The sequence below is a fragment of the Sinocyclocheilus rhinocerous genome, unplaced genomic scaffold (genome assembly GCF_001515625.1).
Source record: "Sinocyclocheilus rhinocerous isolate Xijiao unplaced genomic scaffold, SAMN03320098_v1.1 scaffold1243, whole genome shotgun sequence".
In the NCBI taxonomy this organism is placed as follows: Eukaryota; Metazoa; Chordata; class Actinopteri; order Cypriniformes; family Cyprinidae; genus Sinocyclocheilus; species Sinocyclocheilus rhinocerous.
This window is the reverse complement of record NW_015626033.1, coordinates 551,573-578,292: the sequence shown is the minus strand read 5'-3', so window position 1 is coordinate 578,292 and position 26,720 is coordinate 551,573. Positions and strand designations below refer to the sequence as shown.

The 26,720-nt window shown below is 35.9% G+C and overlaps 1 protein-coding gene across 1 annotated transcript in view; it reads right to left on the bottom strand.

Moving 5' to 3' along the window:
* The window catches only part of LOC107707984 (synaptotagmin-14-like), a 47,017-nt gene that overhangs the window by 2,889 nt on the left and 17,408 nt on the right, over window positions 1-26,720 (bottom strand). The window contains exons 3-9 of the mRNA XM_016512118.1: window positions 24,870-24,917; window positions 17,458-17,610; window positions 10,495-10,719; window positions 6,444-6,715; window positions 3,688-4,137; window positions 2,792-2,981; window positions 2,180-2,236 (exon numbers count right to left, since the gene is read on the bottom strand). Of these exons, the coding sequence (XP_016367604.1) occupies window positions 2,180-2,236; window positions 2,792-2,981; window positions 3,688-4,137; window positions 6,444-6,715; window positions 10,495-10,719; window positions 17,458-17,610; window positions 24,870-24,917 (1,395 nt within the window). The remainder of the gene's footprint in view (window positions 1-2,179; window positions 2,237-2,791; window positions 2,982-3,687; window positions 4,138-6,443; window positions 6,716-10,494; window positions 10,720-17,457; window positions 17,611-24,869; window positions 24,918-26,720) is intronic.

Genomic DNA, 26,720 nt, shown 5'->3' with positions numbered 1-26,720 from the left:
AATAACAAATAAAATACAATAAAATAAAATAATGCGATTATTTATTTTTACCCGATTGGGATTTTTTTTAATGGTAAATCTCACAAAGTCTTTTTAGATTTATTCGTAAAAACAAGAACAAAAGCTATTAGTGACAAGATAAAGAAACAGTTGTATAAAATAAATATATCTTGTTTAAGGCAGTTAAAAAATTTTTTTTTTACTGCAAAACTACACACAAAGACAAAAATACACATTTGAAAAATGGAAAATCACAAATACAGTATAATAAACAATAGGTTTTGAGCTGGGAGAAATCAATTAGAAAAAGATAATACTATTACAAAAATTGTAGGTTCGGAAGTTGGGACGTTAAATTAAGTAACAGGATATAACATTGTGGTGCAGTTCCTCTGCCAGCATGGAGGTTTTCAACACTACAGTTCCAGCATGGCAACGCTTCAATCTCTCAATTTATCTCAAAAGCAATTGATTATTCCATTCATTAATACAGGATGAAATTTATTGGCTGAAAATGGGCCATTCAGTTTCTTTTTTTGCATTAACGCTCGGCACGAATCAATGCTCACTGATTAATAATTGAGTCCCGCATCACTCCCGTCTTCTCCTTTCAGAACCTTTTGAACTGTGACTCAACAGATGCATTGAGAGCAGACTCTGCAGTAGCTCGAGGTTTAATTCAGAGCGCAGTTGAACTCCTCTGAGCGTGCTTTCTGCTGGCCTGCCTGAATACACTACAATACAACAGACGTTGGTATTCTCTGTGTCTTTGCTTCTGTTCCACGAGTCATCGAGTGCGGGCTTCCTGTGGAGTTATCCTGCTGCGTTTTCAAGAAAGCCCTCACTCTCCTCTATTTTTCCAACTAAAAGAAGAGCCGAGCTAAAGAAGCGCTGATTTCAGAGATGGGAACACAGACTCATACCTGACACTGAGGAAATCATCTCCAGCTCCTCAAGCTGAATGTGAAAGGATTTCATTAACGGTTAAGAGGGCTGATTAGACTCTGTGATGCAGTTATTCAAAAATCTGAACACTTCCGTCACAGCCATAGAAATCAACTTCTAGTAGTCTACACTATGTCCCATTGCCTAAAATCCTGGTCATTTGAATTGCTAGTTATTTATAGACAATTACTTTCATATTTTTGCACTAGGAATACATATATCTACTGTATATATGTACAGCAGCATTTTCCTTTTTGCAGTTTTTGTATCCCAAATATGGCGATGCCCATGCAATGCATCTACTACCCAAAATATTAAAGCTATTATATATTTTAAAATATGATTATATATCATATATTTTAAAGCCATTTTAAAGTGATATATATATATATATATATATATATATGTAAATACATGTATAAAGAATATAAAACGTATACCATGTTAGACTAATTTATATTTCATAAAAAAATCATTTTAATGAAGCAAGATCAAAAGATCACAAACTATTTACATAATTGTTGTCACTGAAATAAATCCAAAGCAAAATATAAAAATATCACATTATTATTATTTGATTATTATTCAAATAAATATAATAATAAAGATTTATTAAATTTAATAATAATGATAATAATAACTGAAAAAGAAAAGGGAATCAGGAAAAATTAAAAAAGTGTTTTAAACATATTTAATTAATATCTTAAGTTAGCAGTGAGAGCCCCAAAAATATATTTTGTTAAAAAAAAATTCTCAAATTTTCCACAGTCTCCAAACACAGAAGAACCGCTCACATGGCAACAAGTCTACAAAGATTTCTACATCTTTCTGGCAACTAACAGTCACACGACAGGAAATATTCAAATGATCCAAGTAAATGATCTAGTAAATGTATTGAAAAAAATCCAAACATTAAAGAAAAAGACACATGGTTAGGGGACGCATGCAAACATCACTATAAAGGACAGAAAATAACAATCCAACATAACGTCTAAAATAACAGCGTTTTAACCTTCTCCATGGATGAAGACTGAATGGATAACATATTTCAAATGTTTTCTGAATCTTCCTTCTGTATCGAGTTTTACACTAATTTGCACTCAAACCTTCAGCATCCATGTAGAAGAGTTCGCCAGTCTAACACCAAGGATCGATAATGAAGAGAGGAAGCGTGAAAACAGAAAGATGGATGAACAGCGTCCGATGTTGACAAAGGTAGCCACAGAAAACTCACCTCGGATTATGTACACCTGCCCACCTATCAAGTGCTTTAGACAACAGAACAAACTGTCTGACAACAGGAGAGGAGTGACAGCAAGAGCAGAGGGGATGGGCAGACATCAGGGAGAAAGAGAGAGAATATCAACAACAGCAGGAGAAAAAGAGCAGGTCAGAAGGTCTGAAGGTCCAATGACATTACATTAGGTCAGATGTAACGTGTTCAAAAAAGCACACAGCATCACTTCAGGTTAAGGGCCAATGAATACGTGAAACATGCAGCCTTCATCACGTTTCATAACGCTATCTGAAACCATAGGGTGAATGTCGTTTCATGACATGATGGTATTTATGAGCAGTTATGAGTGCTTTCTAAAGGCTCTTATATTGTGCTCTTTGACTGAAGTGTGACGGAAACTTTGGGAAGGTTAGGAGGTCATTTATCAGAAGGGTGATGGAAAATTATGGAGAGGGAAAGAAAGAGGTAGCACCTTTGGGGTCAAAGGTGAGAGATGACACTATTTGATCCTACAAACCTTATATAAGATGATACAGGAAATGCAAGACTGATCTGATGGCTATGGAATGGCTATCTAAAACAATCATGTTAAACAGCTTTTGGACTCACTGGGAGGTTTATTTGCTGGCAGGTTTTTAAAGTGGCTTCCTTTGATGACCTCCACAGAGAGACGTCCTGTAGTGGCGTTGTACACAAGCCCCAGCAGGATCTCAGGAGCCGACCCCTGACCAGCAGACGGGAACGACGAGGCCGTCTCACTGCACGATACGTCTGACACGCTTGCCTGAGAGTCACTGCCCTGGGACACACACAAAATCTTTGGTTAACTTTTCATTTGATAAATATATAATTATTTATATATATATACTGTATATATATATATATATATATACACACACTTCAATATACAGTAATATTGTGTGTGTGTATATATATATATTTATATATTTGGCAAAGCTGAATTTTCATTATTCATTTTTCCAGTTTTCAGTGTCACATGATCCATCAAAAAATCATTTTAATATGCTGTTTTGGTGCTCAAGAGTAATTTCTTCTCCTTATCAATGTTCATAATAAAAATATTATCAGTCAAACAGTTGTCCTGATTATTATTTGAAACCATGATACATTTTTTCAGTACTATTTGATTACTGAAAAGTAATTTAAAAAACCAGCATTTATTTGAAATATAAATCATTTGTAACATTATAATATTTGTTTTTAGTGTCACTTTTGATAAATTGAATGCATCATTGCTGAACAAAAGTATTAATTTCTTTAAAAAAAATAAATATATAAAAAATAAATAAATAAATACCCCAAAGTTTTGAACAGTAGTATATATAATTTATCTAAAAAATCTATCTATCTATCTATCTATCTATCTATCTGTATACATCTATATATGTATATATATACATTTAATTTTTAATATCTTTTTGTGCATTATGCTGATAATTTGTCATGAAAAAACATTCATGTTTTTCACATTTTATCACCCTCACAGGTATGTTGCAGCAGGGGTCCAGTACGATGGGGACCGACATCTTGCCCTGCAGGTTGAGTTTGGTGAGGTAGAACACCTTCTCTCCGAGAGCCTTCTCCTTCTTCATCCTGCGGATGCTGTACAAGCGGAACCGGACGGCGTAGTTCCCGATCATCTCCGACTCGATATGGCTGAAGTGAAATGTCTCTGTAAAGACGGGGCAGGGGCCACGCTGGACGATGGTTTTGGCCCTCTGTTTTTTGGTGGGCAGCAGCACCAGATGCACCTGCCAGGAGATGTTACCCGTGCGTTTGAGAGAAGGAATGTCCGTCAGCGCCGTTATCGTGACGGACAGACGCTGGTCAGACGAATCGTAGTCGAAGATGACGTCGAGAGTTCCATATTGAGCGAGAGGCTCAGGGTCGTAACCTTTGGGAAGCTGAGCCGCCGATCCACGTGCAGACAGATCCTACAGAGATGATTGACAGAAAAAGGAAGAGATTTAGAGGGAGTAACAGTTACCATCTGAGACTCCAGGTAGTGCATGGTAAGTAGATTAATATGGTACCTGTGCAGGAGTTTACATTTATATGAGCTCTTATATGACCGCTTTAATACTAAAAACAGACAGTTATGACAAATTCCATGATGGATGAAGATATTTTCAATGACTGATGGCTAGGATTTTTATTGCTACCATTCATATATCAAAGTTAGACAGAGGATGTGGCTCAGTACGTTCAGTGCTGCATCACACTGCTGTAAACATATCAATTATTACGGAGGTGTCTACAGCACATGCATATTAAATTATGAAGCCGTTAGTGCATGCATCTGTGTTTGTATGCATGTGATGTCAAGGTAATGAAACCATTAAAGTACTTTAGCCAATTACACGTGACAGCAATGCCCTAAAAACTGAGAGGTAAACTAAACTAATAAAGACCAATCAAAATGAGCTTCTCACTATAAAACAGTTTGAAGGTTTTTAAATTACTGTCATTTTAAATTGAGGGGGTTGAGGGAATTTTGAATATAGCTTACAAAAATGGATTGTATCTTTGATATTTCAGTTTCCAGGTGTAACAATGAATTTGTAACAATGAATTTAGCCCATATCACTGTGGCAGAGAACAGAGAATCACCATTTACATATCTAAATTTGCTCAGTCCAAATACACAGATCATTTGAAAATCCGTTCACCATTACTCACCATCATACACACACACACACACACGCACACACACACACATCCTTGCTGAATAAAAAAAAAAATACAAATTTACTGACCCCCAACTTTTGAATAATAGTGTATATTGTTACAAAAGAATAAATGAATAAATGCTGTTCTTATAAAAAAAAATAAAAATCGGCTGTGCCATCAGTAATAAATTGTATTTTAAAGTATATTGAAACAAAACAAAACGGTATATATATATATATATATATATATAGACAAACACACTTTTATCAAAATACAGTACTATTGTGAAATATTATCACAATTTAAAAAGGAAATAAATATATATATAAATATAAATATATATTTGGCAAAACTGAATTTTCAATAGTCATTACTTCAGTTTTCAGTGCTACATGATCCATCAAAAATCATTTGAAAATTTTTTTGAAATTGAGATTGATACATCCAAGCCAAATAAGCTTCTATATTTTGCTGCACTGAGCATTCCTTCTACTCTGACGAGTCCCTCAGTCCCTGCCACTGAAAAACAGCCCCACTGCATGAGGCTGCTACCAGCACACTTTACTTTTGGGATGGTACTCTGCAGGTGATGAGCAATGCCTGGTTTCCTTCAAACATGATGCTTGGAATTGTGCTTCATCAGACCAGAGAATCTTGTTTCTCAGCGTCTGAGGGTCCTTTAGGTGCGTTTTTGCAAATTCCAAGTGTGTTTTTATGCATCTTCACTGAGAAAAGGATTGAGTTTGGCCACACCGCCATAAAGCCCAGTTTTGCAGTGATGTTTGTCCTTCTGTAGGTTTGTCCTGTCTCCACATATGATCATGGAGCTCAACTAGAGTGACCAACAGGTTCTTGGTCACCACACTAACCAAAGCCCTTCTCCATCAGTTGCTCAGTTTGGCCAGAAGGCCAGCTCTAGGAAGAGTTCTGGTTGTTCCAAACGTCTTCCATTATGGATAATGGAGGCTACATGCTTCTGTGAACCTTCAATGCAGCAGAATTATTTCTGAACTCTTTCCCAGATGTGTGGTTTGATGCAATCCTGTCTCTGAGCTCTACAGGCAGTTTATTTTATTTTTTTTACCCCAGGGCTTGGCTTTTGCTCTGATATGCATTTTCAGCTGTTAGACCTTTTAAGACATGTGTGCCTTTCCAAATCATACCCATTCAATTGAATTTGCCACAGGTTAACTTTACTCAAAGTGTGGTAACATTTACAAGCAAAATGAATGCTCCTGAGCTAAATTTCAACTGTCCCAGATAAGGGTATGAATACTTATGCAATGGAATCATTTACGTTTTTTATCTTTAATAAATTTGCAAAGATGTTAAAAACCTGTTCTTTGCTTTTTCATTTTGGTGTATGGAGTGTAGATTGATGTGGAAAAAAATAATAATTTAAAGCAGTTTAACAAGGTTGCAACACAACAAAACGTGAAAAAAATGAATACTTTAATACTTTCGCAAGGCACTGTACATATGTTCATTTCTACCCCTGGTAACGAGGAACTTTCATCTTTGCAGTAAGTGATTTTTGCATATACAGATTATTTTGCTGAAACACACACACCTCTGGGCTGAGTACAGCAGTGCTGTCACTGGGTACATCTTCTTCATAGCCTTTGTTAAGGAAACTCTCTGTTTCCTGTGCTCCGCTGACCTCACTTGGACATTTTCCATAGCTGTGTCTGGGGCTGTCGCTCCCCTGGGAAAGGTCACATTTGGCATCGCCCAGGTCAGAGGGTGTGCACGACATGCGTGGTGAACCATCCTCATCCTGATAGGGTGGAGGCTGCAGCTCATCCAATGGTGGAGTCCGTCTCATCCGCTGGATACAGTTTACTGATGTGGAGCAAAGTGAGAGAGATGCATTTAGTGCCATTTAGCTCAATGTTCTCAAGCAATATGAAAAAGCAAAAAAGTGTAAGGTGAAATGGCAGATAGCATCTTTAATTTCTTCAAAAGTGCATTACTTGGAGTGAAAGTAACTCTGCACAAGGGCAGAATGAAGCAGGATTGTAATCTCAGTAACTCAATGTAATTCATTCTGACATGAGACTGAAGCCTTTGTGTTTTTAGGAGACCAGAACAGTATCTATTACGCTTGTAATTTATGATGCAACTTGTTATATGGCATTCATAGCTCTGTAATCCTAAACTCATTTCAAGAAAAGGTCAAAACCTGACCTTTTAGTAAGAATATCCCTTACACCTGCATCTTCATAAATCATTCAGTTGTCCTCCAAGAGCTACAAATCACTGTGCATGTGTATGCGTATGATTAAATTAAACAAATCAGTGTGTTTCATCATTTCAAATGCAGAAAATGAAGAAATTTAGCGGATATGCTGATGCTTCTAGCGGCTCTGTGAGACTCTGAAATTGAGATGAATGGCAAAACGTGGCCTGATTTACCTACATTCACTCTACAAGTTAAACTGCTCTGTAAAGAGAATGAACCAAGTGGCTGTTGCCATAGTAACATGCTGCTGGTCAGGACAGGAAGATTTAGCGATCTCATAAATACAGCGCATTCTCTCTCTCTCTCTCTCTCTCTCTCTCTCTCTCACACACACACACGCTTCTGTTGGAGTGTGGCTGTGGTAACTGGTTCTGACTATTGGGAAGAGACATTGCTGATGCTGTGAATTTTCAAGTGTGGGATTAGTTATCCACTTTCTCTAAACTCCCTCACTTCCTAAATGTTAGTTCTCAGTAATACTATTTTTCATTATTTCTCATTTAATATAATAACTTTTGTTACTAATTGGAATATTAGGATAATAATTGAAAACTGTAATAATAATAATAACAATAATAGTTATTAGAATAATAATGATAATAAAGCATTATTATTATTATTATTATTAATCTATTTTCCAGTTTTAAATTATGCTGATAATATAATTTGTAATAAAAATGACAAATTATTGTTATTATTCATAAACAACAACAACAATTACTAACAACAAAAACAACAACTGTTTTTGCAGCTTAACTTTTCAAATGATTATGCTGATAATACATTTTGTAATGAAAATGATTAAATGATTATTATTATATTATTAATCTATTTCCCAGTTTCAAATTATGCTGATAATACCATTTTTAATAAAAAATATTATTGTTATTATTTTTAAACAACAACTATAATTATTATGAATTAAACAAGTTATTATTAAGTTATTACCAACAACAAAAATAATAAACAGTTTTTGCAGTTTAACTTTTCAAATTATTATTATTAATGCTTTAATGACAGCATGCACTTGAGCTGATTATGTAAATCCAACTGCTGATGCATGATCTCCAGCATGATTTAAGAATAATACAAAGAGCATCTTGTGCTTCAATGAAAGCAAGAACATCTGAAGTTCACATGATCAATGTCACAAATTTACTTATGACCTAGAAATAGAGCAGAATCAGAAATATTACTTCTTCATTTTACATCACAACATTTCTTTGTTTTAAACATTTCATAACCCGAAAACAGAGAAGCATCAAGATATGACAGTACAAAAGATGGAAACTTTTCACTTTGAATGAGGATGGAGGAAAGAAACATCACTATGATTAAGATGACGGAGGAGCACGTCCGCTCGCCTTCTGTGCCTCAATGCTGAATGACGTCTTTGATCATAAACACTGCAGCATTTTCAACCTGCGGCTATGAACAAGAGCAAGAGAAATGTCTGTCTGTGTGTATGAGAGAGTGTGTCTATATCACAATGATGTTTTGATCAACTCTCATGTCAAACATCTCTCATGTTTCAATTTGATCAGAATGCCAGAATATATGCATAAAATTCAGTATCATCAGGACTTCACTGAGCGATTAGTAACAAGACATTTACGGCTCAGTTAACTTGATTTTCAAGTTAACACTCAGTTCACTTGTTATGTATGAATATAAGAATATCGGTATGTCTGCACAGCATGATTTTGTGTGTGTTTTTTATGTGTTTGCGAGCAGTCAAGCAATATGAGTGTGTAAGTGTATATGTAAATGTGTGTGGTTTGCTCCTCATGTATTATACAGATGGCCTGAGGCTACAGCCTCTCCTGCCTCCAGGAAAACAGCTCACGAGAAAAGCATGCAGCTCTATCTGTCTCTCTGTGCAGTAGTTCACAGAAACAGAGAGGGAAATCAGAGAGACATATCCACCAGCTTCCTGCTTTTTTCTTTCTGACAGCCCTTCCCTTTGACACATTTTCATTCTTTCTCTTCATAGCCTTCTGTAATCTCTCTACTCTGTTTATGGCAGTAACTGCAATGATTCCAGCACAAATTGCAGACAACTGAAATAGGCAACTGGAAGTACAAAAATCATCTTACAGCCCTGTATCTGTTGGATATAAAAGCAGAGACCATCATCTTCATCCAAAACACAGAATAACATGATAATCTCCTTTTCCGTGAGAAGCAGAACAGAGTCAAGAACTCTCTTAATCTGTTTTCTCATCTTTCTTTATACTGTATCTGTGTGAGTTAAACTAATGTGTGGTGGAAGAGAGTGTGTTTGTGTATAAGGAAGGAGAAAAAGCGTGTTCTGGCTTCTTACACAAAAATGTGTTCGTCCAGAACTGTCCTGATTCATTTGATATCTCATGATCTAAACTCTTTGCTCTCTGTAAGAATCACTCATGTCAGAGAAAGAGCAACCCACAGTCATTTTTATTGAAAACAGGTTTCATTCAGATTTTTCTACAGTGTCTGTTACTGACTGTTCTTTAAAAAAAAATAAAGTGACGCCAAAATTCCAGTGAAAAACAAACATCTCTAAACAGAAGATAAGTAGTTGAGCAGCGCCTTCTAGTGTAATGGAAAAGCATGGTTTTATTTGGGTTCCATACTATTGCTTTGGCCAGTCATCACAGAGGCATACATATAATTCACAAATCATACTTACACATCATGCTACTGTTCAAAATTTTAGGGTCAGTGCGAATTTATTATAATTTTTTTTTTAAAGAAATCAATACTTTTATTCAGCAGGGGCAAGGCACATTACACTGATCAAAAGAGACATTAAAAACATAATGTTATGAAAGTTTACTTTCCAAACAAAATACTGTTTTCAACATTGATAATCAAGAATAATCATTTGTAAGTCGCTTTGAATAAAAGTGTCTGCTAAATAATTAAATGTAAATGTAAAAGAAAAGTTAAGAATTGAAATCAAGAAATGTTTCTTGAATATCAAATCAACATATTAGAATGATTTCTGAAGGATCATGTGACACTAAAGACTGAAGTAAATTCAGATTTCCCATCACATTTTAAAATATTTTCAAACAGAAAGCAGGTATTTTAAATTGTACTAGTATTTCACAACATTACTGTTTTTTTTTTGTTTTTTACTGTATTTTTGATCAAATAAATGCAGCCTTGGTGAGCAGAAGAAACTTATTTCAAACACATAACCCCAAACATGTAGGAACCATTTTAGCACAGAGTGTCCTATTCAACCATGACATACATAATCTGGAATGAAAAGTAACCCCTCAAAAAACAATCACTCTCCGCTTTCACAATGAGCATTAAACTCCACTTTCACCCCACATAAATGTCTCATGAGCTAAAAGAAAGCAGCTTTTTGTGTGAGGTGTAAATTTACCATCATCTGCTGAGGCCTCGCTGCTGTAGCCATCATATTCAGCCGCTAGGGGGTAGTATTTCTGCCGTGTGTCCCAGCCATAGCCCTTCTGGTGGTGTGAGTTAGTCCCCGCTGAACCACCCTGGAGACCCTGCGATCGAGACACTGCCTCCTGGTACTGGCCAATCACCTCATCATCACTGTCTGACGACGAGCAGTGATAGTCTGCATTCACACAGCTCTTATCTGAGACAAAGAAAACGAGGAAAGAAAGGGGGACAATTTAAAAACAACACGAACATGCGCTTGAATTTTGAGCACAAGAAGAAATCATTTGAGAAAGTTTTAGCACAGTCAAATGTTCTCCACCTTTTCTCAACAACCTACTTATAGATTGTAGCACTGGTATGTCACCAAATAAAGGTAACAAAAGAAGAGAAAATATGTGCAATAAAATAATATGACTTGATAAATATACTTTTGTAATAAAGATGATAGAAAAGTGCAATATAAAGATCTATATATAATGTATCATTTAAATTCTTAAACCAGGGGAATTCAATCAATAAAAAACTTTAAAAATGATGTTACAGATAATGTATATCCTCATGTCTGTTTAGCATTTCTGTAACATTGCCATACCAAAAACAACTCTAATCTTCAGCACAAACACTAGAGGGCGATATAGTTTAACAATTAAAACATTCTCACATAATAAGCATTCAGGTAATACAGTCATATTATTTTAGCCAAAATATAAATAATAAATCTCCTGTATTTTTTACACATAAAGAGGAATAAGAGACAGGGAGAAAAGCATGAAATAGAGATACATATAAGGTGTCAGGAACCACAGAGAGTTCAAGTTTTCTCATATAGATAAAAGGGAGGGAAAGTGAAGCAGCATTTTGATCGCAGCAAAGATCATTCCCGCCAGATGAAGAGATCAGACAGACCCAGATCAGTTTGAAAGAGTCCAGGTGGATTTTAAAGAAAGAAAAGATGATGGCTCTCTTTTTTTAGACACAGTCATCCAGTGAGGTTCAGATAACTGAGGGAAAAAATCAGCAGCCTTATCCTCTCACCTTCAGCAGGTCTCTCACTATTACTAGATTTCTTATCCTCACCACCATCTGCTGGGCTTCTAGATGTTTTTAGTTTAGTGGACTCAGTTCTTTCTATAACACAGGATCCATTTTGTTGTAGTACAGAAAGTGAATTGGCCCCATTTTGCGCTTTGAACTTTTCTTTGAGTGTGTCAGGAGCCTGTGAGAGGTCGCTTTCTGTAGAGAAAGTCTCAGTGAACAGCAGTGAATCGGTGTCGTTGCCTGTAGTCTGAGGCTCAGGGTCCTTCACTAGGCCATATGCAGCCTGGGTCTGGATTTCAGTCCTACCCAGAAAAGGATATCTTTCCTGGGCCTGCCGTGCTGCAGCCTCCTTCTCTTCCGCCTCCTTCTTACGGATCCTCTTCAGCTCCTCGGCCTGGACTTTGTGGATGATGGTGTTGACATGCTCAGCGAGTTCTCCGCTCACCGTGAATGTGACATCACTCAGTGCATAAGCCAGGTCATCAACCGTTTCTGACACCGATTCCAATACAGCAGACATGGAGGGGAGACTTTGCTGTAAGCTCTTAAAAAATGCCATGCTGCCATGGAAGGCAGGTTTGATTGGTCAATTTATGATGAATATATGTCCAATGATTATGTAGACTGCTCAAAATCTACAGTTAAAAACTACTTCAAATGGCAAACACATTTGAAACAAAATGATCTGAGCACCTAAAAGAAAAAAATAAATGAAAAAGGAAACAAATCATCTTTAAAAAACACAAAATGTCCATATTTATAAACTCATGATTCATAAAGCAGTTAAATGACAGTACATAAAGTCTCATAGGAGGTGAGGTATCCCAGCATGCTCTGACTCAAACAACTGCTACACAGGTGAGGCAAGTCAGAGAGGTCAAATCTCACATCATCATGACAATTTATGCTTTTTCAAAATCAGCCACAAACCACACACAGACTGAAACCAGGAATGAGCCAAACTGCCTTTGAGCACAATCAGATGTGCGCATGTTACAATGTATAAATTGTAATTATGTATAATGATTGTGGTTTATGCAGCTGTAATATATGCAGCAGATGGTTCAGGGAACCACGGACACCAGGTTCAGAGTTTTCGTCCAGCAAATTTACTCTTCTAGAGTCTGATAAATTTGGCAGCAAGCATAAGTAGATGTTCCCCTGAGACGGAGGGCAAAGGAGTTCTGTTGATATTTTTTTAGACAGAGAATGCCACAAGGGAGCTCCTTTCTGGCAGGGTGTAAGGTTGAATAACCTCTGTTGTAATAGTACTGAAGAGGGTGTCCTGCTTTTTGGCTTAATACATAAATGACCTCACATCCACTTTGACTGAGACAGAGGAATTGCCAGCATCCCTGCAGGACCTCAGAACAGAGACACGAAAAACTGCCAGTCTGACATTACCCTCGACTGGCCGAACAGACATACAGCACAGTTTAATGGCATCTTTTTTTATGACTGAAGGCCAGCATCAATGATACCAATACTGATTTCTATTGACCATTGACTAGCCATTCAACATTACAGTATAATTGAGAGCTATCAATTTTAACATTTATTAGACTTTAAAAAATAACTTCTAATTTAAGTGAACTTAAAACAATCTTCACATAAACCCATTATAATCATGGCTTTGAAAATTAGTGAGGGCCGGGGGGTATGATGTGATGATGGGGGTTGGTGTTAAAGAATTGTGTTATAATAACCCACAAATACAACTCATTATATACACTATAAACACTTTAAAGGAGACAGACATGCAGATGTTTGTGAAAGATTTTTTTCTCTGTTTTGGAGGGATGATTATTTTTAAATCATACCCTATTTATTGCATCAAAATTTGTTAATACTTTACTACATTTAAGGGTGGATAATTTTTATCAGTTGTGTATTGCAACAATACATAACTACAATAACTTTGTCTAGTGCTCCTTATGAAATTTTATAGCATGATTTGTGAAAATTTAACTATACTGAATGACATAGCATAGACTTCTTCATTGCTAGTTTTTGCGTATTTCATTTCATTCTGTAACCTACTTGTTCTACAGATCTGTGTGTACTAGTGTTAAATGCTACTGTTTTTGACAGCATTGATAACGTTTATGACAGATAATATCATGATAATTTTTGCGTTTCCCTACCGAATGTCGTATCCTGTCAGCAAATACCTGTCCATGGGCTTTTTTGATTGCTTTAAGTCAGGGGCGGATTTAGTGAATTGGGGGCTCCAGGCAACGGTTGTCGTGGTAATAAACACTGTAAACACTAACAGCAAGCGTTCGCGTGTCCGCGCTTAATGCGCATATCCTATATGAAAAGCATTTTAGGGGGCCCTTGGCTTTTGGGGGCCCAAGGCGGTCGCCTACCTTTGCCTAATGGGTAAGTCCGCCCCTGCTTTAAGTTTAAGTGCCGGCGATGCAGTGTTGCCAGATATAGATACTAAAACAAACAAAAAACTGAAAATAAATAAAAATAAACCGAAATTATTTCCAATCTTTTGCAAATAAGATAAGATAAAGATATCGCGGACTCTAAACTGCAACTTCCTACTTTATTAACTTTCTAAAGTGTTAAATTAAGTGGAAAAGACAAGTCCAAAAACGCTTATTATAGCTGGATCTGGCAACACGGAGGCTGCGCCCGCGCCCTCACTCACAACTCTCTCAAGCCTCGTTCACTCCGCCAGCGTCTCACAGTGATCATTTTCATACCAGGGACGCTAAACATTCTTGCAAACAGTCTAAACTAAATTATACATGTCATGCAGGCATTCATATGAGGAGTTTAACAGCAAATTAGTCATTCAAAGAACAAATTTTATTTTTGAACATGAAAAATTTACAGAGTTCCGGACCTCGGTGGCCTCATAGCTGGTTACGGGTCTGATTATAATAAATGACATATTTACCTGTGCCCTTCAGCAGAAATATACAGAAATTGAAATGGAAGTTATCAAACACTAAATTCTAAATTAAATATAGATGAATCCTTAAAGCTATAAAAGTTCTTTTTTTTCTTTGTCCTTTGATTAATAGACATCACAGCAGCTGGTTATTTTGGCTGTTATTTCTTTAAGAGCTGCCGCTGCTGAACGTGATGCGGATCTGACACGCATCATATTTTCTCTCAACTCTTTTTACCGCTTCTGACTCACTTCAGGTCCTAAAGTCTCCATTAATGAGCTGACGAGTTAAATCGGGTGTGTTAGATGAGTGAGACAGTGCTGGGCTGCTCCAGGACAGTTTTGAAAACCATTTCAGAGACACGTTCTTAAATGGGACTCGTATAAAATATATTACATGCATGCGCAGCTTTACTCGCATTTTTGGTAACTTCCATGATTTAACTGACCACGGCATTGCATGCACGTAGTTTATTTTGCGCTTTGATATGAAAGGATACAGGCTACAGCGCGCGCTGGCGCCTTTGTGTGTGCAATTGAAGAGCACGTCTGAAACGTCTCCCGTTCTCAGTCGTTCTGCGACTGAATAAATGCACTTCTTGTCAAGAGAAAAAGTGACAGAAGCAGCAATTGTGAGTGGCGTGGCCAACCCTAGCCCCGCCGTTAAATATTTTTAACGCGTTAAACTGAAAAAATTAATCGCCTGCTTTATCGCGCTAATTTTGACACCACTAAAAAATATATATATAAATTATACACACACACACACACACACAGTAAATATGGAAATATATATATTGTTTCAAGTTTTGGGCCAGAAAAAAAGAAAGATACCAATACTGAAAGGACTAATACTGCAACAAATGTGCAATAAATTGATCAAAAGTGACAGTAATAACTTTCTCAAATAAATTTTGTTCCTTTGAACTTTTCTTTTTTCATGCAAGAATCCTGATCATGGTTTCCACAAAAATATTAAGCAGCACAATTGTTTTCAACATTGATAATAATAAGAAATGTTTAACCCGCAAATGAGCATATCAGAATGATTTCTGAAGGATCATTTGACACGATTGACATTACATTTTAAAAATTATTAAATAAAAAAGTTATTTTAAATCTTAATATTTCACAATATTACTGATTGTACTGTATTTTTGGTCAACTAAATGCAGCCTTGAGCATAACAAACATTAAACTATCTTACAGGCCCTGAACTTTTGAAAGGATAAATATAAACTGTAATGTTCACTGCAGTTTATATTTACATTCAGCATTGTTTTGCTCTACTGTTCATGCAACCCTACCAAAAACAAACATGCGGTTTTTATATCACAACTTGCCAGTTAATGAAGAACCACTGCACTATGCTACAATTTTACAATTTCATGTTTAGTGCACAGCCATGTTTATTATGCTTTGTCATAGGCTCACCGGGTCAAATAAGTGCAAACATACTTATCCATTAAATGCCATTCTGACTATGCCACTGATTCTGATGCTGAGCAGAGTTATGTAAAGCGCTGTGTGTGGGCAGCTCAGTGATGCCTGGATCCAGAACCTGTCTGTAGGATGTGTGTGTGTGTGGGCATCAAGTGCCCCTGTCAACAGTATAAGTGTGTAGGTGTGATTGAGTGCTTTATGGTTTAAACAAAAGGTAGTTGTGTGTATAAATGTGCATGGCTCATTGAGTTTATTCAAGCCAGTTTTATTGTGAGTGTGTGTGTGCATATATACTGACAATGTAGACATTTGATCCTGAGTGTGTTTGGATTTCTGCCCAGATTTTCTCTCAGGGATGTTACATGAGCCCTTCGTTCATTTTCAGACACACACATTCGTCACACGTACTATTGATCTAATAATTGGCCAGTGGCATCTGTCCTCTCCGATCAACGTCCGGCACTAAAGATCATAAGCCGATCAGCTCAGCACGTCACCGTGCCTGACAGACAAACAGGAAGGATTGTGTAGCATATCCCAGAATTCCACACCACCAAAATTGTCTCTAAGAAACCTTTCCATCGCCTAAGTGGTGCTAATTAAGCTCTGTTAGTAATTCTCACACACTCTGATCTGGAGCTTAGCAGATAATAACTTCTCTGAAGACTGTCATGCAGTGTTTGGGAATTTGGACTCATGTTATCCTGGACCTCTCAGCTTCAAAAACACCACAATTTGGTCTCAGTCATAGAATGTTATGAAGTTATTTTACTCTAAATTAAAGAAATAAATCATGTTGTCTTTATGAATGGCCACTACTGTGCTAAAAATACCAGTGTGAAGAGTTCAAAACACTGTTGCTCAATCCAGCTCAATGAAACGTTTACAGATGGGGTGGAAATCCATACTGTACATCCGGCATTTCTGTTTCTCTTCATCATTACTACTAAACCTCATCCAATTCACCAGGAAAAAAAAAACAATACTCCTAACTAATAATATCTGCAGTTACAAAACAAAAACTTCCTGAACCTTCTTTTACAGTGACCCTAATATTTATTTTGTACACTTCTAGATACTTAGGTCACGTTAAAAATATCTGTACACAAAACACTGTAACCAGCTGAAAACAAATGTTTAGTTTCCCTCAAATGTACACAGGTGTTGAAGCAGGTCAAGTTCAATATACACTACAGTTAAAAAGTTTGGGGGTGGTAGGACTTTTTTCATGTTTTTGAAAGAAGTCTCTTATGCTGAAAGTTGAAAAAAAAAAACAGCATTTATTTGAAATAGAAATAGACCTATTTAACATTATAAATAGCATCATAAATATATTTCCTGTCGCTTTAGAGCAAATAAAAAAAAAAAACCTTGATATTTGATATTTTTATAATTACTGTCCCCACATGTTTGAACAGTAGTGTATATAATTCATTATATATTATAAATTATAAATATGGCTTAAGTGTCCAAATATAGGGGTCAGTGTACTGTACATTATGCACACTGTATATTATACACACACAATTGCAAAAAACAGCAACAAACCTGTTGGCTCTGTGGTCTTTCTGTACTGGTCAAGGCTGGACAGTTGGTTGGCACTCTCAAGGGATAGTTTGTTATTGAGGTAAAGAAAGAGTACAATCACAAGAAAGATGAACACACCAATGCCAGACAGGAACCCCAGAGCCTCAGGAGACACTGTGGAGAGAAAGAGAGATTTATTTATTACTCCAATAAGGTACACTGAAAATGAGATGGAATGAGATAGAAGAATTTCAGAGACTTTTTCATGATCTTTCCAGTCAGTTGGGATTACTGGTTGAGGATCAGCATTCAAATTTGGATTCAAACCAAATAGGGTTTCCATTACTTTTTACTTTCCTTAAAGGGGTCCCTATTATGCTCTTTTACAATGAAAAAGCATAATAGGACCCCTTTAAATGTCCAGTTCTGGAAATTCAAATTTTGAAATCCATGTTTTGTGTGACAGTGAGAACATATTCACATTCAGTACTTTGTCTTTTAAAGCAGATTTCTGCTTGATCTAGGATCAGTGAATCAATCACAGATCAGTCTGAGCAGCACTTAAAAATAAAGAGAAAGGCATTAGTCTAGACATTACTGAGAGAAAGAGACCAGCCATACAGAAACAGAGCAAAGATGAAATGTTCACAGTGGGTGCAAAGGGTTTAACCTGATCACCTTCCTTCACTCATCAAAAACCACAGAGATGATAGAATGTAACTGCAAGACTATCTGCTAGTCCTGCTCTATGTGGCCACATATTTCAGGATGACAGAGGGAAATGACCCAGTTCCAGATGGTTGGTTTCCCACTTAGGGAAGAAATAAACGTACCAGCGATGATTTCTGCACTGAACTGAATCACAGCTTTCTGTGAGTGTGAATTTGACTCTAAAGTTCCACACATACACCCATTCTGCAAGAGTAAGTGTGAATTATTCACACAAATTATGCAATGTGATTCTGTCCCATAGGGTCTGATAGGAAGAGTTAAATATTAAAAAGAGAAATCCTTCTATTTTAAATCACTTTAAAAATCACTCTATTACGGCTATCTAGAATATCACTCTGTGCTTTTTTTTATTGGAATTCTAAAACTAAAATCTATGTTATCTCTAGGGTGCTGGTTAAAAGTTACAATGAGCTACAAATGTGTCACTGGTAGAAACCATACAAAATATAATTATGGCTGTAAAGTCAGGGGTAACTCTAAGAGTTAAAAATGACCAATAAATCATACTACAGATTTACAGTATTGATGATAAGAATGAAATTTGTAATGTTGCCAAAGGCCAATCAGGGTAAGATGAGGTCAAAAGTCATTATGTCAGGGTCACTACTTTGCCGGAATGGACAGAATCCATAATGTTCCATTCCAGAGTGTGAAAAAAACAAAATAAAAGAATGTCCCATGGAATGATCTTTGTTACATAACAGCAGCTCTTAACCATGGCAACAGAGTTCCTGCGGTCACTGATCCTGTTTAGCCAGCTAGCTGCTGCTGTTTTTAGCACGCGGGAGGACGTCACAACACAGGACAAACAATGGCCAAATGCAAATGATGACACTCTTTTGTCTTGGTGGACACTGTGAAGAGACAGACATTATTAAAGTAACATAATTAGCTAAATTCTTGAGAAAACAGCAAACTTTGAAAAGAATACCTGTTAGGTATAGTGAACCTGGTGTCTGTTGTTTGTTTAGCCTATAGTCATGCGCACAACACATTTGTGTGCATGCGACAGTAATGTAGTGGGCTGATGGAAATTTGAAATCTAATTTTCCTTGATGTTTGCCACAGTGCTTCCTGACAACAAAAACACTAACATCCCTACTGCATCTAAACAATTACAAACTGCGGTAAGACATCAATAGCATAAGAGAACAATAACAACAGGATAAATTATTATATACTTTAGCACTGGTGTATGACTCACAGATTTACAACAGATACAAGGCTGATAAACATCCTAAAAACTGCTACGCAAAAAGACACTTCATTAATTTCTATGCCTGTTTCTGAATGTAGGCAATGAGAGAGTTAATACAGTCTTTGAGTGTTTGAGGTGATTCTGGTCAAACAAACACTTATAAAACAGCTCTCCCCCTCCATTTGCTATTTTTAGTAATGCTAATTGATTTACAGCCTGTGTTTCCTGATCAATTCAACGAAAACATTTCCCTCATAACCCACTTGCCTCCTCTCCCTCCTCATGTTTCCTCTTTCTGTTCTGTCATTTATAATTATTTCTGGTTTCTGTTCTTTCATGTTCTATTTGAAATATACTTAGTATATTTATACTTGGTATACTTAGCTCACTGTAAGGTACATTTAACCATCGTGCAGATGGGAAAAAAATTCAATAGTCACAAGTCCTTCTGAAAGTCCTGCAGTCAGATGCCAATTTAGTCAAAGAGGCCTGAGTCACAGACATCAATAACAGGACAAATAATCCACTGTACTCAGAGTTCTTCCTGTCAGTCTCCACACACAGAGGGGAGGTGACAGGAGAAATAGACAGCGTTCGGTACGCTCAGTGCTCAAAGAGGGAACATTTACAGTAGGCTTTTTAAACCTGCACAGTTTTAAAGGAACCGTTCACCTGAAAATAAAATGTCAAGCGAATAATATATCAAAGTGGAAAAATATGTAAACTGGGTCATTTGATGCAATTAGTACATTAATATTTTGTGGGAGAAAGAAAAAGGTAAAAAACAGTTATTATTGTATAGGTGAAACTTTTAAATGTTGGAGAAGAATTTGCAAAGTGATGAAAATTAGTGATCAGGAGATGGTTTGTTTAAGAGAAATAGCAAGAGACCCAGATTTTAAACCAAATACTTTTGATGATGTATTTAAGGTTTGGGCTAGCAGAGGACATAAAAGATTTGATCAAATTTATGGAGATAATGAGATGGAGACATCTGAGAACATAGAGAAAAAAATATGTATTGTCTAGGAAATTATTTTACAAATATCAACAAATAAGAAGTTATCTAAAGGATGAGATTAAAATAAAAACTTTAGATGATATTCACCCTCTGTTGCTTTTTATGATTAAAGTTAGTAAAATCAATATACTAGATAACTTGATAGGACAAATAAAAAGTATATTCAAAGAAATTAAGGATAGGGGTTTATATAAAATTAAAGGGGTCATATGATGCGATTTCAAGTTTTCCTTTCTCTTTGGAGTGTTACAAGCTGATTGTGCATAGATAAGATCCCTGAAGTTGCAAAAATTACCCATTTACATAATCCTCCCTCTCTCTTAATTTATTCAATTTATTTAAAAATATTGTTTGAATTACTTACTAGAAATTAGATGTCATAAGAGTTTTGACATGAATATGTGACCGTGTTTTGTATTTTCTTTTCTTTTTCTTTTTCTTAATTTTTTGTCCCTATTTTTGTAAAAGTGTTTATGTTTGTAATTGTTAACTTTTATTTATTTATTTATTTTTAATGTGTTGGTGGTGGGCAGGGCCGTTTCTAGGCATAGGCGAGCTAGGCGGTCGCCTAGGGCGCCACCAGCTGACTGGTGTCTGAAAAGAATTATATATATATATATATATATATATAATTTGGGGGGGGCAATAGGAATTTCGTCCTAGGGCGTCAAATTGGCTAGAAACGGACCTGGTGGTGGGTATTACCACAAAAGGGGGAAAAAAAGTAAACTGAAGAGAAAGGAAAAGGAAAAATTAGGAATAACTATTGGTAAAAATATTATGTTTTCAAAGGTAAAATCACTTGTATAATTGCATTAAATGTGTTTTTGAATTGAAAGACATAAGTATATATATATATATATATAAAATAAAATGGCATTCTAAAACTGAATGACTTCCTTTCTGCTGTGGACCAAAATAATTAAGCATTCTTAAAGTTAAGCTGGCTGCTGTTTTCCATGAAATTACAATGAACTGAGACTTTTGAAATCAATTTTGAATAAACAGTAAATAAATGCAAATAATATGTACAATACCATTCAAAAATTTGGAGTTGGTTATGCTGGGTACACACTAAAAGATTTTTAAAATCTTATAAGATCTTCAAAATGTGAGAAACCACAAACACGAGGACAAAAAATCCTAGATTTAACCATTTTACTCCTATAGTGTGTGGTGTGCCGCGGTGTTCCCCCCACACATCAGGATTTCTGATCATAAATATTCAACATGTTAAGATCATAAGATCATCTTTAGAACCACCAAGATAATCGGGACATTACCTAGGATTGTCAGAAGGGGAGAAATTGGCCCAAAATCAGCCCGATTATCTTGTGGTGTGTACCCAGAATTAGATTTTTAGTCTTCAGTGTCACATGATCCTTCAGAAATCATTTTAATATGCTGATTTGGCATAAATGTCTTTATTGTAAATGGTAACATTATACATTTCACTGATCAATTTAATGCATCCTTGCTCAGTTAGTTTAAAAAAAAACATTTTAATGTTTTTAAATTTCTTTTAAAAACACGTTTACATGATAGTGTCAGTAATAGCATAATTTATAGTTTTGGGTGAACTATTCAAAACTATTTAAAAACTGCACATAACATGCTCTTTTATTAGACCAATAAAAATTATTGTGACTACATAAATCTAGCTATCATACAGTGTCCTTCTAAGTCAGAGGAAACTGCAAATCAATGGGGCTGAAAAAAAGTTAAATTGGGCGACAGAAAGAAAGAAAGCTTCTGATGTCTGTGAAACAGAGAAAACCCCTTGAGTCTATGTTAGGAGTCTGCACACATATTGCACAATGCAGAACTGCATTTCTGATGTAAATCCAGGTCATCAGACAGAAAATCACCTGAGCCAGGACAGAATCTGGGCCAGAGAAAAGTACAGCTGGACAGAACAGGTGCATCTGGAGTAAAGACACTGCTGAGCCATTCAAACCAAAGAAAGCAGGCCAAGGAGGAGAGAAACTCAAACTACACTACATCTTGCCCTTAAAACACCCTAAACACAAATCCAGAGTGACCACATCTAACATAAATAAATCTACCTCAAATAAATCTGTTCTAAACAATGCATACTAACACTTCTTCTTTAATGTGACATGTCAGAGATAGTTTGTGTATAGCAATGATTCAAATAACCATCTTTGCACATCTTTTTATGGTAAATTATTATCATAGCTAGAAATTGCCTTCTTCTTAGATACTGTTGGCTGGTTCTGTTGTCATAGAAACAGGTAAAAGCATGTCAGGATGCTTAGCCACCTCTGAATTACAAAATACTACAGACACAAAAACACTCACAAGAAACATTGCACACTGTTGTAAACTCCCACATAACAACTGACCATAAGTGCTCTCTTATGACTGAGGCCCACACACACGCCCTCAGTCATAACACCCTCACACACACACACAAAAACATAGACAAGAGTGCCCTGTACACTCAGAGAGATATACTGCAACGTAATCTGATACACAACCATATATGTCTGCTAAATGATGCTGCAAACACACACATAATGTCTAGTCATACTTGAATAGAGAGGGAGCAGGCAGCACCTCCATTACCAGATTTTATAGGCCTCATAAATAGCTACGCTTTTGAAGGACATTAAAATATCATCAAGCCAGCAGGATTTAACATTGGTCTGTTTAAACTTAAAGTGTTTTCATTATAAAACCGCACTAGTGTGTAGTTTCTGCAGAGCTGTTCCTCTTTTTCTTCTCTCATGCTGCTTTCTGTCATTCTCATTATGCCAAACTGTCATATTTCTGTCTCTCTCCTTCTTTATCCCTGTGCAGTTCATGTTAAGCTACTAATAAACTGCAGCTAACTAGCTATAAAAAAGCAGTTTGAGGTAATTTAATACTCTTTTTTTTACACACAGGATAATTGGATATAGCGATATACCATGCACAGTTTAAGAAATCAAAGTAATATAAACAGATCAATATACCCTAAACACCACCAATAAAATTAGACACAGCACCATTTGTATATGAAATGACAGCTAGATATAATTATGCGTAATACAATGTAATATATCTCATTTTGTAAAATGATTGTAATAAAAATTATTATACCGTATATCATGGCAAATAATAATCCAATAACATTTAAAAGATCTGATTCACCAGAATGAATCAGACTTCCCAAAGCTTCATATAATTAGAAGAAGGACATTATAGGACATATCTGATAATTAATTGAAATTCACATGGTTGTAAAGCTGTGTTGAAAACATTAATAGAGCAATTTGTTATGCTATACTGCTTGGAAAAGTAACTTGTTACTGGAAAAGCTACTCTAAAACAACTAAACTACTGTCTCGCCACAAATACATGTACAGTACTTAAGCTTGTAGCATCTCAACTTTAGTGAGTCACTCCATAACACTCATCTCAGCTATAACCTGTCAGGAAACTAGCATTAGCCACAGCAGGAACGTCCTGTCAACAAACACCTATGACTTTGACTGACAGTGGACAGATGTTGCCTGAGGAGTGTACAAACTAACACAAACACACTATACACACACAGGTGGTGAATAACTTGTCTTCTGAAAGTATTCTTGGACAGCTCAACTGTGATATGATACAATTATGTTAATAAAAAAAAATCATCTAAACATTCACAGTCAACACAGATGTGGTCTCGAGTGTCATTAAGGCTTGGATAAAAAAAAACAAAAAAACTAAATCATGTCTAAATAGGGTCATCAGTACTGATGGGTTCAGCTCTGCAGATACCCAGTGCTCATCCGGTCCACCTGGACCATGAAACTTTATTACACTGGGGCCGCAGATCCTCACTAATGATGTTAAATCTGCCGAGACTGAGCTCTCACTAAACACGCAAGCCAGCCGATAACAAACAAGACAGCTGGACAAACCCCTGAGGAACTCAGAAACAGCAGCACTATCCAACAAAATGTTTAATGTCTCATCCACTGAAAGCCTTCAGTACATCTAGTTTCTCTCTTGTGCACAATAAAAATATTTATCGTACACATAGTCTTTATTTTTATACACACTTTAAACACATTAATTCACACACGGTTTGCAACCTTTCTTCCTTTTCACAGGGATAATTAAAGAATTGATCAAACCATGACAATCTTTCTGAGAGGATAATGGACAAAAAGTTAGGTTTGACAACATACACACTTAGACAACAAAAAGGCTGATGGTAAACACTGAAATATGAAAGCTCAGTATAACAGACACAACAAGGAAAGTGCACAGAAGGTCAAATAATTACACAATTAACAACATAGTTACAAATACATTTAAGAAGACAGACAGACATGGACAGGCATGAACAGAGATCAAAACGGTCTCTTTCAGTATGCAAAGCAAAAAAAAAAAAACATCCAGACCAGCATAAATGTGCCATGTCTGGGTTCAAAGCAGCAGTACAGGACAGGTGGCAGCCATTTTATGTTTAAACTGGCCGCTTACCTTTTCTGATGCAGATAAGCTCATGTACTCCACAATTCCGCTCTCCACCTGCAGAAACAAAGCACATTTAATGATAGACAATACACACATGCAACAACCAGTGTTGGGGAAAGTTACTTTTGTAATTTGTATTGCAATTTTGCGTTACTCCCTAAAAAAGTAACTAATTACGTTACTTAGTTACTTTTTATGGAAAGTAATGCATTACGTTACTTTTGCGTTACTTTTTAAATCTGCGCTGGGCTTACTTGTTTGTTTTTAATATAAAAAATGTAAAATGCAAATGTAAAAGCCCTTTTACAACAAAAGTGAAATGAATGAGCCTCAGGCTGAAGGAAATGTACATTCACGTCTGTACAGTAGAGGGCGCAGCTCAAATAAATTGCATGAAGAATATGACGCAGGAGAAGAAAGTTCAACACTATTCAGCAATAACAAAAATGAAACACAAATGTCTCATTTTTACTTAGTATGGTTGAATTGGATCATCGACAGTCAGTAGCAAAGACATTGGTTAATAAAATGGGATTAAATACATAAATTATATTTGTCTTATTTAACATTTAATTATTGCAGGTTTGTATAATATTCTGAGTTTGCATTTGACTGTTTTTATTAATTTTGAGGAATACTGAATTTGTTTTTGTTCATATTTAGTCTAGAACTACAGTAAGCATCACGTTCACATAGCGCACACAACGCCTCTGCACTTACTCCAACTTTCTCTCAACATGGCAACACAAGAGCTGTCAGTCAACACATGGAGAAAAAAAGTAACTGGAGTTACTTATCTGAAAAAGTAAATCAGATATTTCCTTCTAAATTAAAAAGTAATGCGTTACTTTAAGAGTTACTTAAAGTAATCTGATTACGTAACTTGCGTTACTTGTAATGCGTTACCCCCAACACTGGCAACAACACATTAAACAGAGACACAAACATAGAAACAGACAGACACTTATAACTGATGCACATGACACTTTAAGACTTTATCACATTGACAAAACACTGGACACTATGAATCCATGAAACAATGTGAGATTTGACACGAGAAAAATCTTTGTGTTGATATTTGACACCTTGAATCGGTGCTGTTATTTTTTAATTAAAACTAAATTCAAGCAACTAAGCAATTTAAAACTGAATGAAAACTGAAAATATAAAAATAATAGCCAATTCAAGATATTAATAAACACTATAATTGTACAAAATAATACTAAAATAAACAAATACTATAAAAACTATATTATATAAAAAGTATAATAAAACTAAAAAAACAATAAATTTGCCTTTTCAATGCAGTGACAAACAGGGGTTAGGAATGCGTTGCTGTGTTTTTTTATTGCTATTTGTTGTGAGCAATAAAGATGTTAAAGGTCCTTTTACCTCAAGGGCTCTTTACACTGTTTAAGGCATAAGGCCTTCACTGATTGTTTTTATATCTAACAACACTTACAATCAGGGTTGGGTAGTAACTGATTACATGTAGTAGGATTACATAATCAGATTCCAAATATTAAGTACTTGGAATTAGAGTATATTAAATTTTAAAATGTTCATAATCAGATTATAGTTACTTTTTTACGTATTACATGATTACATATTTTCACACAATGGCCATATTTGGTGTAATGAAATGTGTTTATGCGGTTTAAGGTTCAAAAAACACATTATTTTCTGGAATACCAAACAAAGTAGTTTCGCTTTCACAACGAAACACAGCGTCACACGCGGCGGGCTTGAGTGAGCGGAGGCCGGCGGGCTAGAGTGAGCGTTTTAGGTAGGCGTGGTTGACTCTTAACTTTTATAAAGGATATCTCTTTGGATTTGAGACTTTAGTCTTTGCAACTT